The 18,488-nt window shown below is 42.6% G+C and overlaps 1 protein-coding gene across 24 annotated transcripts in view; it reads left to right on the forward strand.

The window, feature by feature from the left end:
• The window catches only part of NRXN3 (neurexin 3), a 1,019,488-nt gene that overhangs the window by 317,657 nt on the left and 683,343 nt on the right, over nt 1–18,488 (forward strand). For all 24 annotated transcript variants that reach the window (XM_027672731.1, XM_027672716.1, XM_027672707.1 and 21 more), the window contains one exon: nt 5,024–5,407. In XM_027672731.1, the coding sequence (XP_027528532.1) occupies nt 5,024–5,407 (384 nt within the window). The remainder of the gene's footprint in view (nt 1–5,023; nt 5,408–18,488) is intronic.

The following is an 18,488-nucleotide window of genomic DNA, read 5'->3' on the forward strand; positions in this document are numbered from 1 at the left end:
TTCAGAACCATTGTTCTCACTTTGACAAATTTCAGTGGTCTCATTTAGGTTTCTGCAGCTAGTGTCTGGTCATGAGGAAAATAAAAGTAATGGGCACAACCAGACACAAAATTATGCCAACAAATCAACATTTTCATCCCATTCTGTTCTGGAGTTCTACATCTCTTTTGTTTCCTTTAGTATTTTGTAGATTTCAGTTAGGTTTCTTTACTCTTTTGGATGCCAAATTCTAGTCTTAAAATGAGTCAACATTCAGTGGATGTTCCTTTTTCTTGCCTTGCAGCTTCTCATTTTCAATTATGTTTTAGTTTATTTCTAAAAATACACCTACCTTGCAATTACCAAGAGGTACTTTGTTTCTAGTGCTGAATATCAAGCTAACATACTCGTGATGTGCTCTGAAATTGTGGAGAACAAAAATGATCAAATACTGCAACTTCATCTTGAGAATATGTGAACAATTGTAGTTGATTTTTTTTCTGAACCATTGGGATCTCAAAGCCTTCCCTTCAAAGGGAATTTTGCTTACATTTGCAAGTGGATTTGGGTTGTCTGGTGATCTCCAGATGATAGTTTTAGATCCCAAACTTGATTGTTCCAGTTGCTGAATACCATCAGTACAGAGAACACAGTGCTAGAATTTTCTTCCCCTGAGTTTTTAAAAGAGCAGACTTTTAGATACCATGCAAAGCCTAGCTGTTTGAACAGGTCTTTGCCTGAAGACATTTTTTTCTTTGATGATGTGAGTAGTTTCTTTGTATTTGACATGGTGCTCTACTGGGACTTAATATGTGTGGTTGTATATTGCTATCTCCTAAAGACATCGATGGGGATATTTTACAAAGGAAGCCATAAATAAATAAGTGGAGCTTTGATTTCTTTAGAATTGCTAAAATTTAATTAACTTCCAAGGATAAACTCAATTAGTTGCATTCAGTACTGACTTCAGTTTTGCTTGCTCGCTTGGTGACTGTCTCATCCCTGAAGAGACAACTGCAGAGGGAGAAGAAAAGAAATGACACTAGGCTTTCCACAAAGAATGTTTGTAAAACCCTAGGAACAGGGACACATGTTCATTTAAACTAGGAGGGCGCGACAGACAGCATTGCTAATTGATGAACGAAACTGTAGAAGTGACTTTGTCACTTGGCAGGGAGATTTGTGATGTTCTGGACATTGATTAGAGGTAACAAATTTTGAATTAGAAACACTTTTCTCAATAGGAAGGAACATGTTTGTATGTTCTCGTCCCTTTTTTTTTTCTAAAGTGTATTTTCTTCTGACAATGAATACTTGGTTAATGATCCTAGTGACTGATGTCTTGTGTCTTGAGAAAACCAGGATACTGGCATTCATTTCTTTACGTCATACCCTTTAGCAAGCATCAGTCAGTCTTATTCAGTGACACTTGTGGTTGACATGAGAAAGGAGTTCTGGATCTCTTCTTGTTTATTCCTTGCTTTTCTCCCACATGTGGACTGGAGAATGGTTACACCTTGAAGATTTTTCTTTTCCCCACAATGTGTATGCCTGTAATCTAGAAACTGAAATAATGAATTTACCTAATTGAGGCTAACAACAGCCATTTGGGTTTAATGAGCTAGTGACCTAGAGGTTCTGATTTTCTTTACTAAAACAGACAAACCTTTGTTAGGTGTCACCTCTCCCCTTCTTTTTCCCATGTCTCTGATAATCCAAAACTTCAGGTTCTGCTGAGCTTAGTAAAATAGCCTAAAAATCCACATATTCCCTATTGCGATGCACTAAGGCCAGGAGCACTAGCGCTGTGGGAGCTTGGCAGTCATGCTCAGATAATCTCTGGCACCTCTAGGCCCCTTAGGCCTTGTGTATGCTTTGGTCTGTGTTGGCTGCCAGAGCAAGAAAAGCTTTTGTCTCTCTACTCTGACAAAAGCTGGTAGCATGGACTTGGGCACCTAGTGTCCTGTAACCCTTCTGTCCTTGGGGAAAGCTCCCACAAAGTGTTCACAAAACCTGTCACAGTTTCTAGCTGGGGAACCATGAGTTTGTTACACGAAACAATATTTTCAGCTGGTCATCAGCTACACAATATACATGATGTCCCACCCACTCAGACACTAAAAATCTTACTGGAAGGTTTAATGTACAGTTACATCAGTGCACTGCTTTGTATGCCAGCTCTGCCCTCAGTAACTGTGGTATTTTGGTCTGTTAGTTCTTTAATCTTGCACAAAGTGCCTAAGGCAGTGGAAAGGAGATGCTTGGATGCTTCTGATTTCTCAAGATGGATTTGGATCTACTCTAAAAAGAGTTGCAAATATGGGATTTGGAGGGGGGGAGGGGAAAGACGTCAGCTCATGCAAGTGCTTCTTCCTAAGGTCAATTCAGAACTTCTCCTTTTTAACTGGTTGGTCTTAAAAATGCTGTGCAGCCAAACTAGTACTGTCTCCTTACACGAATTCTTGCAGAGTGCAAAACATTGGCAGAATGTTTCGGTTTCTGTCTAGCCTATTTCCATTCATCATCTCACCATCTTTCTCCAGGTTTTATACTTCTTGATATCCCACATTTCTTGTCCTTTAGGGGGTTTCTTTACCTTTGTGGCTTTTTCTCTTTGTAGTAGCAACTGTCTAGAGCTCAGTGTTCCAGTATTTCTACAGGCTGCTTTTGAGAAGTAGCAGCAGAGATGCTGGAAGGGAGACTGCAGTTCCATGGCTCTGTGACACATTGCCTGTGCGACTGTATATGTATTGTCATGTGTTCTCTTTTCTTACTTTGTAAAAGAGAAAATGCCTGTGGTGCTGCAGCTTGTTTTTACAAAATGATTCATCAAATAACTATTGTTCTCTTTGAGCCTTTAATTTGTAATGCCTGTGTTGCTTCTGACACTGCTGCCTCTGACATTATTCCTCAATTATTCCTGAACTTCTCACACATGAAATACCTCGTGTTTGTGTCGTATATGCCATTCTCTGAAGAGGACACCTATTACAACTGAAAAAAAAGTGTGTGTACATGTCTGTACTTTCTCACAGAGACACAAAATAGGGCTAATTCAATTAACTCTCCCACCTTATTTTAGGGGTGTAGATAAAAATGCAATGATGTGAAATTAATCTTAAAACTTGGATAAGTGTCTCTGAAGACAGACTATCTTAATGACAAGGCAATTGGATGTGATGATTTATAGCTAGGGAGAATGAATTGCTGATTTTTAGGTGAGTGTCTGATGGGCAGATGCCCCTATCACTAAAGCTGCTAAATGCTCTTCAGAAGAATACACTGCTCTGGGATGTAAGAGGTGTGCATTATGTTTCCCGTTTTTCTTTGGATGCACTGTCTGACCTTTAACAAGTAATTTTGCTTTTCTGTATCTGTTTCATATATTATTTTATGTGCTGGGGCAATTTCTTGAAATATATAGGAATGGTCTCAGTGCAGTATACCCACATATTGCTTGGAGCATATGGAAGCTACTAAAGTTTTAATAATAACTGTTCTTCAGAGATAACCTTTGTCTCTCTCTACCTCAATTTTCCTGTTTATAAAATGGAAATTAGAAAACTTGCTTTGTAAAATCACAGAATATTTTACTTTGGAACAAACTTCTGGAGATTTCTAGTTCAATTTAGACTTTCTTCAGGGTCGTGTCAGGATGGTGATTCCACAGCTTCTCTGAGGTTTCTGTTCTCATGTTTGACTATTCTTGTCGTGAAAAATGTCCTTTTCCATGGAGTTGGAGATTCCCTTGTGTTGTGGTTTAGGAATAGTACTTCCCAATTTAGTGCCCCTACCCAGGCTCTCCAAACCACACTGCTGCTCACTTGCTTCCCCTCCCTCTCCCTCCTGTGGCAGACTGGAGAGGAGAATTGGAGGCACAAAAGGTGAGGGTCATGGGTTGGGATAAGAACAATTTACTGGAAACGGCAATGAGATAAAATGAACAGTAGCAGCAACAATATTGGTAACAAAAGTGTACAAAAGAGTGATTCTCATGCAAAAATGCTCACCATGGAGCTTGACCCAAGCGCAACCACACCACCCTGACCACTCCCTCTGGCTGGGCACTAGCACCATGCCACCATTCCCTCTGGCTTGGAACCATTGTTGCCCCGCTGCTCCGTCCGCTTGACTGGAAGGAACCCCTTCTCCTGGCAAGAGAGCCCCTTTCCCCCACCTCTGGCAATGATGTGAGATCCCCTCTCCTGGCTACTGCAAAAATTAACCCTGTCCTGGCTGGAACCAGGACACCTTACTGCAACTTGTGATCAGTGTCTCTTGTCACTGCAAGTGCACAGTGCTGACTCATGTTCAGATTGTTGCCTACCATATCTCCAAGTCCTTTCCTCCAGAGTTGCTCCTTAGCCAGTTGGTCTGCAGCCTGTACTTGCGTGTGAGGCTATTCTGACCCTGGTGTAGGACTTTGTAGTTTTTATTTTTGATTTACATCAAATACTGCTATCAGTCCTTTGATCCACTTTGTAAAGGCTTCTCTGAACAGTAGCCCAGTGCTTCCTCCAATACATCAACTGTTGTCCTCAAGTTGATGTCACCTACAAACCTGATGATGTCTATTTAGTTCCATCATCCAGATCCAGGTTTGGAGGTACTGATTAAGTGTTTTCTGAAAGAGCTATGTACTGTGAATTACTATTCTTTTGCTTTTTTCTCTCCAGTCCTATATCAAACTCCTGTATGTTCTCAGTAAGTCTTTGCTTTACTGGATGAATACTATTGAATAATGATCAGTTTTTAGGTATTTTTTAGCCATTGCACTGTTATGCTTCTGACTTTATAATGCAATTTGGGATACAGACATATGATCTTCAGTCACTGCAGGGAAGTACTTAGGACTTGTAGTTCAAGAGGAGACAGAACTGTGTGAGAGACACACAGCTAACATATCTGATAGAATTGCATTTGGGTAGGGAGGAATCTTCACTCTCCTATGCTGAACCTTAAACCTCACTCAGTTATTGGAAAAAAGTGAGCTAAACTGAGATGTAATTGTAAGTATTGATGTCTTCTTATCCTCCTCATTTAGGTACTATATCAGTGAACAGCAGGCGCACCCCATTCACTGCTAGTGGGGAGAGCGAGATCCTAGATCTGGAAGGCGACATGTACCTTGGTGGGCTGCCTGAGAACCGGGCAGGACTCATCCTTCCCACAGAGCTCTGGACAGCAATGCTGAACTATGGCTACGTTGGCTGTATCCGAGACTTGTTCATTGATGGAAGAAGCAAGAACATCCGGCAGCTGGCAGAGGCGCAGAATGCTGCAGGAGTCAAGTCCTCCTGCTCCCGCCTCAGCACCAAGCAGTGCGACAGCTACCCGTGTAAGAATAATGCAGTGTGTAAGGATGGCTGGAACCGCTTCATCTGTGACTGCACTGGCACTGGCTATTGGGGTAGAACGTGTGAGCGAGGTAAGTCGAGTTTTCTGACCTCATTTACACCAAGCCGAAGGTGTGCATGAGAAAGAGAACAAAATCCAGTGTTCTCATGAGACTTTCCCCTGCCCTTGTTGGTCTTCCCAGTGCTAAATTCCAGTCCCCACATGCAGAAGACTTTCTTCTCTGATTGTTTCCTCCTAGTTTTTTTACCTTCATTTCATGAACTTACTTTGCTACTTCACTCCCTAAGCCTTCTGAAGACCTTGTCTTCAGGTTCCAGAGTTTCTTTGACTGAGTATGGTTTGTGTCCTGAGGCAGAAAATGGCGATGCATGTAAGAAGTGTCAAACAAATTTCTGGAAACAGTATCAAGTGTGAACTTAAGTTATGGAGATTTTTCTTGCATAGGACAGATGATGAATCCCAGTTCTATCTAGTCTTCCTCTTTTTTTGTCTGTGGTAGGATTTCCTTGATGGCTGTTTATGAGTAAAGGCAGCTAATGAGATAGTTTTAACAACAGCGTGTCTCTGGGTTTACCTTTGATAAGGTAAATCTGTAGGAGATTGATGGAAGATTTTCTGCATCTTATTTGTACTTACTCTGAATGGTGATTTAAGGATATATAATTGGAGATATGAGGCCCGAGTGCTGGTAGGCAGGCAAAACTTTGTGTGTGTTATAGACCACATGGAAAGAAATTTACTAATGTAAGATGTCTGAACTATATATTTCTCAAAATATTTAGGTGGTTCCATGAATTGTCGTTATCCTTATTGTGCTGGTGCCACCATCAGAATAAGGTAGGTTAGTGATTTTAAAGAAAAAGATGAAGGTAGCATCACTTAGAAAAGAAAATACTCTGTAATGGGTGTTTTCTATATTGATACCAATCTTTCTGTTAATATTTGGCCATTAGCACTGCATTTGGGCTGAACTGCATTCACAGTACACCCAAGAGTTAACTGTAAACCATTAGCAGTCTTAAGGCTTTCAGCCCCTTCTCTCTATCACCTCGCTGGGCACCATGGTTATAGCACATGTCTTAGAATTGGAAATTCACATATTTTTGGGCTTCTGTTGTAAATATTTGAGCAACTCCTTTCCCACTCAGTGTCTGCCTTATGCATTTTTTTAATATTGATCATAGTAGCATGCCACTTATGAGAAAGAGCATGTAAGTTAGGTACAGTGCATAAAATATTAGGCAGAATTGAGATTTGTAATTCATTCACTCTCCAGAGAATTTTCTTCTTTGTAGAAAGTTTTTGTTAATGACCAGAATTCTTTTATAGACTTTATGGGATTTTTAGGTTTTACAACACAAGATCTGTGATTGTTCATAAATCTGCTCACAGCCAGCAAGTCGTAGCATGCTGCCCTAAGTTGCCAGTTAACCATCAACACTGACCAACTCTGTGATTCAGGAGTTTCTGGACTCTGTCTCATGTCCGTCTCCTGGACCTGGCTCTCAGAAGAGAATCCAAAGCTAAACAGTGACGTAAAGAACAGGATTCATCTCATGTACCTTTAGATACCTACGGTGTTAGCTTTTACTTCTTTTATTGTCAGTGAAAAGAAATCAGTAAGGCACGTAAGCATTTTAATTTGTGAGAGGTGAATCTCAAGTCTGGCCTAAGATCCATAACTTGGCTGTGCTGTGACGAGCATCAATCTGAATTAGAAGGATACATTTATGAATGAATGTCTAGTGTGGGAACTTGAGGTCATGATAAGTATGTTTTAGATTCAGAGTGTATTTAAGGTTAACAAAACTGTGATAATGTAGTTCAGGAAAACATAAAAGATGTATGCAAAGGTCCTAATCCTGAGAAACTCATTTTGTCTGTAATCAGAAACTATAGACCCATTACTTCTTTAGTGCCAATGTCAGGCAAAACATGGCTGTAATGCCTGATGTTCCTCGGCAACGCAAGAAGCGGCTCACAGGGAATAAATATTTGAGATTGGAGAAATGAAAAAAGTTGTACAAATTGAAGTGGATTTGACTCCAGAGCATTTATTGTGGTGTTACATAGCAGCCTCATACTGCTCTGATACAACTGCTCGATGTCAGACAACTGATGTCAGATTTTGCCTCTGTGAACAGAAGCGCTGCAGGCTACTAATGATACTTTTAATTCTCCTGGGCTGACACCCACAGATTATTGCAAGTCTTGACTTCAGCTGGCCTGTGATCCCAATACTGTTGGAAGGAGAAAAGTTGAGATGTAGACTGAGAATGGAATCAAAGTGAGAGATGCTGCCATGCCACAGTGGCACTGCTACATTGTGACTAATGAGCTGCCACAGGACAGGGGCAGCCAGGCTGGCGTGTAAGGGGAGGGATGAAGACGGAGCAGGCTAGATCTTCTAATACAGGACATCTAGTGACCTGCTTTTCCAGTCTGCCATCTGTTATCTATCACTCTCACTTTATTTGGTTCTTACACTTCTGTCCTGTTAAAAGAGGAGTGTAACTCCTGCAGTCCAAGATGTAGGATAAAGGGTTAAGGGGCAGGGGAGCTTGAATAAAGAATCTTCTATGCTTGGTGACTATCAGGAAAACCACTCTATCACAAAGCAAAGCATATACTTAACATTTAGTTAAAGTACTTAAAATAGAAAGGACGTATGTACAGCTTTAGGAAGAAAAGCAGATGATTCAGTTGTTATTGATGGTAAAGTCTATCTCCCACTTTCCAGGTATAGGATTTCTACATTTATAATGCTGCATTTCTCATGCGTTTTATACTTCACCTTGTGAAGGACCGTTATATGTTTAAAAGGGACTCAAAACCCAAATTGATTGTGTTGGTTAAAAAAGAGGTTTGGGTTCTTTTTATTAATGGTGAAACAAAACAAATACACAGTATGCAGGAAACTACCTCTATCTGAAGCTTGTGGGAGTTTGTCTTGTCAGTGAAGTAACACCTCTGTGTATTCAGCCAGTTACAGTGGATGCAACATGGACTTTGGTTGCAGTGATCTGCTCAGGCAATGCAGATAGAGAAACCTTTCTGTGACTGGAGTTTGATAGGGCACAGAACAGAGAACTGCTGCCAAGGCCTCAAATTCATTCTTACAATTCCAGTACCTAATAATTCATTTGGTATTGGCAGTGATGTAAGCAGACAAAAGTGTTATCTGTCCTAAAGTGTCATAATTTCTAATAGTAATAGTAGTTTCTCCTTGGGGTAATTGAAATTTCATAGAAGAGATGGGGTGAGACATGAAAAAGACCAGATTGTGCTGAGAGGATATGAAAGTGCAATGGGGTTCATGGGCCAGACATACTCAATGCCAGGCTGTGAGGCTAAGCAAAGGCAGCAGCAGTAAATTTCCATTTCACACCTCCCACCACAGGCTGTGCTGACCAGGTAACACACTGTTAGTTTATTTTCTTAAATCCTTACTTTCTGTCCTCTCCCGTCTTTCCATAATGGTTCTCTACTAGCCAGTCTAACTCAGTGTGACAATATTGCAAATTATATGTGAGAAGAACCTTTTTAAGCCACTGTGAAAATTAAGGAGCTGCTATAAACATAGCAACATTTGAATGAGTTTCTGAAATGAGAGATTCCAGAGCAGCTGTTGGAAGGAAACAGTGGTGTGGCTGTCTACCAGGCTAGGAAATAATAGTATTGGCTTTGCAAGTAGAATGAGCTATCCTGGCCTGCTTCTTTAGATGCCTTGGATAAGTACTTTTAAGATAAAAAAGTAGAAGCCTGTCAATGAGGACTTGTACTAAATGTCTGCATTCCTCATGAAGTCAGAGAAGGGAGGTAGTTGCTTCTCAGGAGAAATCCAAAGCAATAACATCATCTGCTTGCCTCCTTTTGTTGATTTGCCTGTTTTCTTTTATTGCTTATGTGGAGATTCTGGTCTGATAATTCAGTATTGCTGCACTCCAGAAGTTAATTCCCTGTGCTGCAAAGGAGTTAACAGTGCCAAACTCTGAGGCTACTGGACTGACAAAAAAGAGGATGTCTTGTCTGGGAGGGGTGGGGAGCACAAAGCAAAGAAATAAAAAGAAGCTAATAGACAGGACACAATTCCTTCTGTAAGTGATGCTCTGACTGCCTTAGAATGTGGTCACAATCTCACCTCCCCCTGCTCCCTGAGCTCTCCTGCACTCCTGTTATGTATGGTGAAGAGAAAGATTTAATCATGTCAGAAAGACCCCTAAAATCAATGGTAGCTTTTGGATGTTTCTTAAAGGAAGTGCAGGCACAATGTCATCAGTCATGGCTAGGCTTCGCGAACGAAGATTTGGGAAGGGCTCTACCCATTTTTCATGCAAGCGCGTTGGTGGCTAAAAAGGCCAATATGAGAAAGGCAGGTCCGGTTGCAAAAGACACAGCAGAAAGACTCCTTAGATGGTATATTCTGCAAGGTTCGATTCTTTCTGCATTGTCTTTTCTCCTCAAGAGTGATCCTGCGTGCTTTCTCAAAAGCATCAGCCGCGTTATAAATGGTCTGTCTCCAGGCCTCCCGATTAGAGGCCAGAGTGGACCAGTTATGGTGATCAATATGCCCGAGGCTGAGTTGTTGCTTCAGGGAGTCCTTGTATCTTTTCTTTGGAGCACCTCTCTTGCGGCAGCCAGTGGCAAGTTCACCATAGAGCAGGATCTTAGGGAGGCGGTGGTCCTTCATCCTAGAGACGTGCCCTGCCCATCGCAGTTGCGTTCTCAGCAACATGGCCTCAATACTCGTAATTGCTGCCTGTTCAAGAACAGATGTATTGGTCACATAGTCTGACCAATGGATGTTAAGGATTGTACGGAGGCAGCGTTGATGGAAGCGTTCTAGGAGACGCAGGTGGTGGCGGTAGATGACCCATGATTCGGAGCCATATAAAAGAGTAGACAACACTATGGCTCTGTAAACACTGATCTTGGTGCTTTTCTTCAAGTGTTTATTACGCCATACTTGTTTATGGAGTTTTCCAAAAGCACTATATGCCTTCGCTAACCTATTGTCTATCTCCCCATCAATCTTACCATCTGAGGAGATGAGGCTGCCTAGGTAATTAAACTGTTGGACTGAATTGAGTTCTGACTGGCCGATGGTGATGTGGGGATGGTGGGGGACTTCCTGAGGTGCAGGCTGATGGAGAACTTCTGTCTTCTTTAAGCTGACTTCCAGCCCAAAGAGCTCAGCAGCCTCTGCAAAGCAGGATGTTAAACGCTGCAGAGCTGCTTCTGTGTGGGCAACAAGGGCGGCGTCATCAGCATAGAGTAGCTCCCGGACAAGATGGTTAAGGGTCTTAGTATGGGCCTTCAGTCGCCTTAGGTTGAATAGGCTTCCATCAGTACGATATCGTATGTAGATACCGTCCTGATCATCGAGGTCTGCCGTGGCCCTTTGGAGCATCATACTGAAAAAGACTGTGAATAGGGTAGGAGCGAGAACGCAGCCTTGTTTCACACCATTCTTTATTAGAAAGGGCTCAGAAAGTGTGTTGCCATATCTGACTTGGCCGTGCTGATCCTCATGAAGTGAGATGATCATTTTAAGGAACTTGGGGGGACAACCTAAACGTTCCAAAATCTGCCAAAGACCTTTTCTGCTCACAGTATCGAAAGCCTTGGTGAGGTCGACAAAGGTTACATAGAGACCTTTGTTCTGTTCCCTACACTTCTCTTGCAGTTGTCTGAGAACAAATATCATGTCTGTGGTGCTCCTGTTGGCTCTGAAGCCACACTGACTTTCAGGTAGAATTTCTTCTGCTATAGCGGGTATTAGTCTGTTCAGGAGTATTCTTGCCAAGATTTTGCCAGCAATGGAGAGCAGAGTAATACCACGGTAGTTTGAGCAGTCTGATTTAGTACCTTTCTTCTTATACAAGGTGATGATGACTGCATCACGAAGGTCTGATGGTAGTTCGCCTAGTTCCCAACAGCGCACCACAAGCTCATGAAATTTAGCATGGAGTGCAAGGCCCCCATGTTTCCAGACTTCAGGTGGGATTCCATCAACCCCAGCTGCCTTGCCGATTTTCACCTGCTGTATGGCCTTGAGGATTTCTCCTAGAGTGGGGGCAGTATCCAATTCGTATTTCACCGGTTGTTGTGTGATGGACTGAATTGCTGAGTCTTGTACTACACGGTTGGTACTGAAAAGAGTCTGAAAGTGTTCAGACCATCTATTCAGAATGGAGGTTTGATCTGTCAGAAGCGTTTGACCATCTGCACTGAGTAGTGGGCTTTGGACTTGGTATGTAGGCCCGTATGCTGTTTTCAGGGCCTCATAGAATCCTTTGTGATCCCCTGTATCTGCACATAGTTGAGTTTTTGCAGCTAGATCGGTCCACCATTTGTTCTGGATGTCACGGAGTTTCTGTTGGAGCTTGCTGCAAGCAAGACGAAAGGCTGTTTTTCTAGCGTGACAGGATGGCAGTGCAAGGTGTGCTTGGTGGGCAGTTCTCTTCTTCCTCAACAATTCCTGGATTTCTTGATTATTTTCATCAAACCAGTCCTTGTTCTTCTTGAGGGAGAACCCTAAGGATTCTTCAGAGGATTGGAGGATGCTACTTTTAATATGCTGCCAAATTGTTTCGGGAGAGGAAACTGCAGAATCTGTGGAATGGTTATCAAGCTTAGTTTGAAGGTTTGCCTGGAATCTTTCTCTTACTGTGGCTGATTGGAGATCGTTAACTTGGAGTCTTCTCCTTGGGATACTGCCCCTCTTGGGTTTGAATTTGAGATAAAGGTTGAGTTTACAGCGCACAAGCCGATGGTCTGTTTGACATTCTGCGCTGGGCATCACGCGGGTATGGAGGACATCGCGGACATCTCTCCGTCGCACCAAGACATAATCAATGAGGTGCCAATGCTTAGACCTGGGGTGCATCCAGGTTGTCTTCAGACTATTTTTCTGCTGAAAGATAGTATTGGTGATGGTGAACTGTTGCTCCGCACAGAATTCTAGCAGAAGTCGACCATTATCGTTGCAGTTTCCAACACCATGCTTGCCTAATACTCCTTTCCAGGCTTCAAAATTCTTACCTACTCTGGCGTTGAAATCACCAAGGATAATGATCTTATCATCTGCGGGCACCTTTTGGGTAAGACAGCGCAGGTCAGTGTAAAATTTGTCTTTTTCAGCAGGGTCAGCTTGGAGAGTTGGGGCATATATACTGAAGATGACAACGTGTTGGTTGTTGTTTAGTGGAAGGCGTAGGGAGATAATGCGGTCAGAGTGACCTGTCGGCAGATTTTCGAGTTTAGGGACAATGGAGTTTTTGATCATGAAGCCGACACCTGAGAGATGTTTTTCGGTTCTGGGCTTACCTGACCAAAAGAGTGTGTAACCGGCACCATGTTCTCTGAGGCTGCCTTCCTCGTGAAGGCGAACTTCACTGAGAGCAGCAATGTCGATGTTGAGACGAGCCAGTTCATGGGCAATTAGGGCAGAACGTCGCTCAGGACGTCCACTATTGGCAGAGTCGAGCATGGTTCTGATGTTCCAACATGCTAGAGTTAATTTGAGTACACCTTTGGAGGCAGGTGCATGCCTTTGTTTTTTGCTCTTTGTGCGACCGCATTGGAAGAAGATGCCCGTCGGTCTGCGGTTAACCAACCGGGTGAAGGTGGAGATGAGCTTTGTTTAGGCCACCTTTTCTAGGCCCCTCTCCGAGTGGAGCAAGCAGTGCTGTCCTTGAAAAGGCTGCTTGGTCATTCAGGGTGCTGCCCCAAGAGACTCTCATCTCCGTCAGTCTCAAATGACCAATATCCTGAACCGCCTGCATGCAGGGTTGAGTCTGCGGCTCCCAGTGCACCTTTCACCTACCGTTTCGACCCTCGCCCGTCGCTACAGGACTTTTTGCATGTGGGTAAAGCCTTCAAGCCTGCGCAATGGATTTTTTAGGTGAGATGCAGTATGCGCGGAACTGAACCCACCCTTTAATCCTGAGGTTCATCTGCCAGGGCCAAGCAAGCTTGGACGGTGGCAGCGAGGTCCTCAGGACGTAGGTTTGATTAGAGTGACCTTCTCTGAGATGGATGGCCTTACAGGGCTAAGCGAGCTCCATCTGCCCGGGTTTGGGATGAGAGTTGTCCTTCTCCTAGGATGACTGCCAGAAGGCTAATGAGCTCATCCTGCCCAAGAATGTAGTGTATCTGGTCCTATGGTTTTGACCTGTCTGGCATGGGTGACCCTACCGAAGGCATGAACCCTCGCCAGCATAGCTCGCAACCACATAGAGGTACATAGGCTACGTTCCTGTTAGAACGATTTGGGCAAGTCTTTCATTTCCAGTAACAACCCTTTGTCCTGCCCACTCTTTCAGGCTGTATCAGAGCAAAGCAAATATATCCAGAACATGCCGAACCTGGGCAGTAGCCGCAGGAGAGCCAAAACGAAAGAAATAAATAGACAAACAAACAAACAAACCGACCGACCGTTCTGGCCCCCGTACCTGTCCAAGGCTGAGGTACCTTACAAGGCCCCAGCCTGGCCGGGACCCCCATCAATCAAAGAACCCACTGTCCACCCAGACCTTATCCTTCCTCCACTGTGTTACCACAAATTCCAGGCGCATTGCTCACATGTGATGTGATGTTTCATACGGGACAGCCCTGCTCTCCCATCCGCCAGTCGAAGGACCCCCATGGCCAGCTCAACACCCTTCCCTCTGCTCCGTCCCCCTCCCCCTCTCCCTCCCTCCCCAAACCTGGAACGGCAAACCTCTGTGTGCTCCGAAGCTGTGCTCTCATCTTCCACGGGGGTGCAGTACTCGCTGGCAAGGCTCCCCCTCTCTCTCCTTTCTCCTGCCGCGGCCTTGCCGCGGCGTCCCGCGCAGCGCCTGCAGCAGCCCCCGAGCCGAGCGGGGACCCGCATGGCGTGTGCAGGGCTACCGGCCAGGCACGGAGCAGGCACAATGAAGTGGAAGTTATAATTGCAAGTGCATACTGAGACTTTGTACTGAGTTTGCTAGCCTTACGTGGTGATGTGCTGGTCATTAGGGAAAAAACTTGGTGCCTGTACTGTTGGTGGTACTTGCATCCTATTATTATAGGATACACTCTATTATTTTAGAAATAATAGAGTACCAGAGAAATGTCTGCAGTGCAGTGTATCTTTTCTGAGTACCTTGTTTCAATAGGTCTGCTGTTTTGCTAGTTAGTTTGAAATGAAGGACCTAAAATATGTGAAATCCCCTGGGAATGCTACCCAAATGCTCTCTGATCATGAGTCATTGGGCAAGCTTTGAGACAACTGACAAAAAGATTCTTCCAATGCAATGGGATGCTTCCTCCTGTTGCATGTGAGCTGCCTTCCCAAACTGAGCCCAGTAGAAATTAGGGTGAGTTGCAAGTCTTGACAGCAGGAAGGGCAGGAGGCCTCTTGTGGACATGCAGAAGGCTGGGAAGGGTTAGTGCGGCTACTGTGAAGAATCTTTGGTGTTTTTTTAAGTACTTAATGTCTTCTTTACCCTTTGCCTTCCAATTTGTAAGTATTTGACATCAGTTGCAACATCAGATCACTGCAGCTACCTGTTAATTGGACTTAAGATGTCAGAGGAAGGAACTGGGATCTGGCTCACGGAGGATGATGTACTACTTTGCTGTGATTACAAAGTACCTCCTCACAACTTGTAGACTTTTAGGAAAAGGAGCCTAAAGCCCTGGCATTAAACAAGCAGAGGAGGGGACTGGGTATTGTATTCAAATTAGCTGTTTTCTGTAGCTGCAGTGGAAATACCATGGGCTCAAAAAGATGCATGAGGTCTGCTTGGTGGATCCTAAAACCTCTGTATGCTTTCCTTCTACTGAAACACCGTGACAGGGACTGCAGAGGACAAATGCCCAGGAAGGACACAGAGCAAAAGACAACTGAAAATCAGATAATTTTAGGCCAGTGAAAATCAAATGTTGTTGATGACTCACTTTTTAATGCTTTCTCCTACTTAATTGACTTGATTGGAGTTTGGAGGGTTGTTTGTTTGTTTGGTTGGTTTTTTTTGTTGTTGTTTTTGGGTTATTTTTAGGGGGTTTTTTTGCATATACTGATAATATTGGAAAAGGCAGGTTGGTATGAGACTTCTGACCATTTAAGACTGAAATAAAAGACACTGAGGTTTAGATTTTAAACCTCCGAAGTTAATTGCTCAGAACTGGAAGTAGCCTGAGTCCTTTCCAGGTAAGGAGGACAAAACAGCCATTTCCTTTGTTGAGTGGCACCCAGTATTCATTGCAGCAAGACAGAAATACCCCATTCCAGTTCTTCTTCCAAAGGCTGGAACTAGGAGTCCTTCCTGTTTGTGTTTGCTCATGGATGGACAACTAACACCTTGAGAAAACCAGGCTTTTTCTGTGTTTTGTGGCATAGTGTCTATGCGAGCAGCGACATACCTGCTGGTAGCAACACTGATATTGAGCATAGGGCTACACATTTTATTATCTTTGCAGCACTGTTTACTAAGAATGACAATAGACATCTGTCCATTATGTATGCAATAAAGGGAGATGTTGCAAAATTACTGGTAATAAAAAATGCTACAAAATCATTTACTACGTAGTGTAAGTGCTGCATGCTTTGCTGTCTCAAGTGCAGGTATTAGCACAGATTTCTTTTTTGTTTTAGTGAAGATGTTTGATGATGATTACGTCTTTGAAGGTTTGCTTAAAACAGCTCAAATGTGTTGATGCATTTTGGCCTGTCCAGACCTCCTGAGTCTGCAGTGAAATGCTGGATAACTGCTGAGAATAGGTTTTTGTATAGGAATGATAGTTCCCAGGAGTGATAGACACATTAGGAGAAAGTCTTTGCTGCAGTGTTTTTATGCTTTTAATCCTTGCTAGATCTTGAGTAGTCAAAGACTTTAGGAAAATCAAAACATCAGAATAATTCTTATGATTTCATAATATAAAGTGAGAGATGTTAGAAATCAGGTCTGTTTTGGACCTCTTCTATTTGATGCCTAAAATGGGAGAAAAAAATCTCCAAACAATATTAGTATAGATAAGGTAGAGAGCAGTTCTTTAATGAAAGCTTTCAGGTGCATGGAGTACATAGGTGCACACACACACACAGAAGTCTCACACTTTTATAACTTTAACTAATTACCATTTCTAGTGGGTACATCAACCCTAAGATCACTCTTGCCCCTGGTACCACCCTGAGAACTGTTGGAGCCCCTCCAAGGATTCTGGACCCTCTATCTTGTTTGTCTACAATCTACCTTATTATTCTGGTCCAGGTGCACATCCCAAGCAGGATGTCCTTGCTAAAATATCTGTCCTTGGAAAGACTGTTAAACAGAAATTCATTGGAATGTTGCACAAACCATGAGAAAAGACTTTAGTAACTGTCTAAAGTGTCTAAGGTGAAAGAAAACTATACAGCTATATTAAAATCTACAAAATGCCTAAAAATCTTTAGGCATCATATTCAGTGACTATCATAAAATTTACCAAATAGTCTCCAAACTGCAGGAAAAACTACTCCATCTGAATTTAGCAAAAATTTTCATGAAATCCTTTCACATCTATTTCAATTTTTCTCATTAATTTTATAGTAAAATCTTCACTAATGTGATCTGAAGAATGTTAACTTTGCTAAAGGCATTTGTGTGAGAAGTTCATTTTCTCACTAGCCATCAATCCATTCGTGACACTGTTCCCTTTATGGCTGGCCCAGGCAGCTATGGCTGTGGGAGATGCTGTTCACAGTCCTGCTCTTGAAACACAGGCTTGGGCTTTATGTGATTAGCTCCCTTGTATCTCTCCATGACTGGGTGTCAGAGGAGAAGGCTACTGTTGTTGCATAAATGCTGGATTATTCTACTGTATTAGGCTTTTATGTATCCTCCATTTTATAATCCTTTCCTTACCTTCCGTGGGGTAACTTCTATTCTAACATTGAAACAATTCCCAAGAAGCTCATGAGATGTTGTGCTAGCTCCAGTAAGGACAGTGCAACCACAGTGGGGCTTGTAAGGGAAGAGAAAAAACATTAAAGAACAATTTCAAAGTCTCTCACTTCTGTGGATTATATTGAGATCCTTACCACTCATTATAACTTTTTTGTCCATAGATGTATATATTCAGTCAAAAGCCACTCTGAATATATGTGCTTTATAACTGCAAGTAACTGCGTTTGTTGCCTTGTAATGCCTTTGTGATATCCTAAGTACAGAAGAGCGTGCAGTTAATTCAAAAGTCAGGGTGATTGTATCTGTTTGGAAAAAGACCATTTCATGGTCTTTATGCTGTTGAACTTTAACTTCGAAGAGTCTCATTGATGTGATAATCTCCAACAGCATCTGCTGAGCAGCTGGAAAATCTGAGACCATATAAAAACCAACTATTGTCTCTCCTATATTGTATGATTTTATAGGTATGACTTTTTTATCTGTATGCTCTTTCAGTTTCTTCGTCCTGACTCCATCATCGTAAGCTCTTGATATTTAAGGCCACTCCTGCCTTCTGTGCTGCATGTGAATTTGTTAGTACACCAGGTGCTTTTTATCTCATCTGAATATGTTAGCTTATGGCACAGAAGATAATTTCTCTAAAATTCTGTATTTTTGACTGTTATTGCTGAGTGTAACTTTCCCAAGGTCCACCCAGTTCAAGAAATATGATTACCCAAAACTGTATTAGATTTTGTGTACTGTCAACTCCTGTAAAAAGCATTAGAACAACAACAAAAAAGATGATGGGTAGACAAGTAAGAACATTTGGTTAATGCTTTTTAGAATCTTATACTTTTATTAGTATAGGCTGCTTCTTCTACAGGAACAATATTGTAGTGGTGTTTTTGTTTATCTGCTGGTATATAAATGACAGCTCAGAACAATGGCTTCTCCTTAATGTAAGCCACAAAATACACCCTATCTATAAGTCAAGGTGCAGTGTTGTTTAGATAACTCTTAGATTATGGACAGCTTGTCATAGCAGGTCAGTTTGCTTGAATATCATGGTGTCATGGTTTAACCCCAACGAGCAACTACCTAGCATGCAGCTGCTCGCTTACTCTCCCAACAGTGGGATCGGGGAGAGAAACAGAACAGTAAAAGTGAGATAACTTGCGAGTTGAGATAAAGACAGTTTAATTGGGAAAACAAAAGCCATGCATAAAAGCAAAGCAAAACAAGGAATTCATTCAC

This window comes from Neopelma chrysocephalum, unplaced genomic scaffold (assembly GCF_003984885.1).
Source record: "Neopelma chrysocephalum unplaced genomic scaffold, ASM398488v2 Primary Assembly neopelma1_24, whole genome shotgun sequence".
NCBI lineage: Eukaryota > Metazoa > Chordata > Aves > Passeriformes > Pipridae > Neopelma > Neopelma chrysocephalum.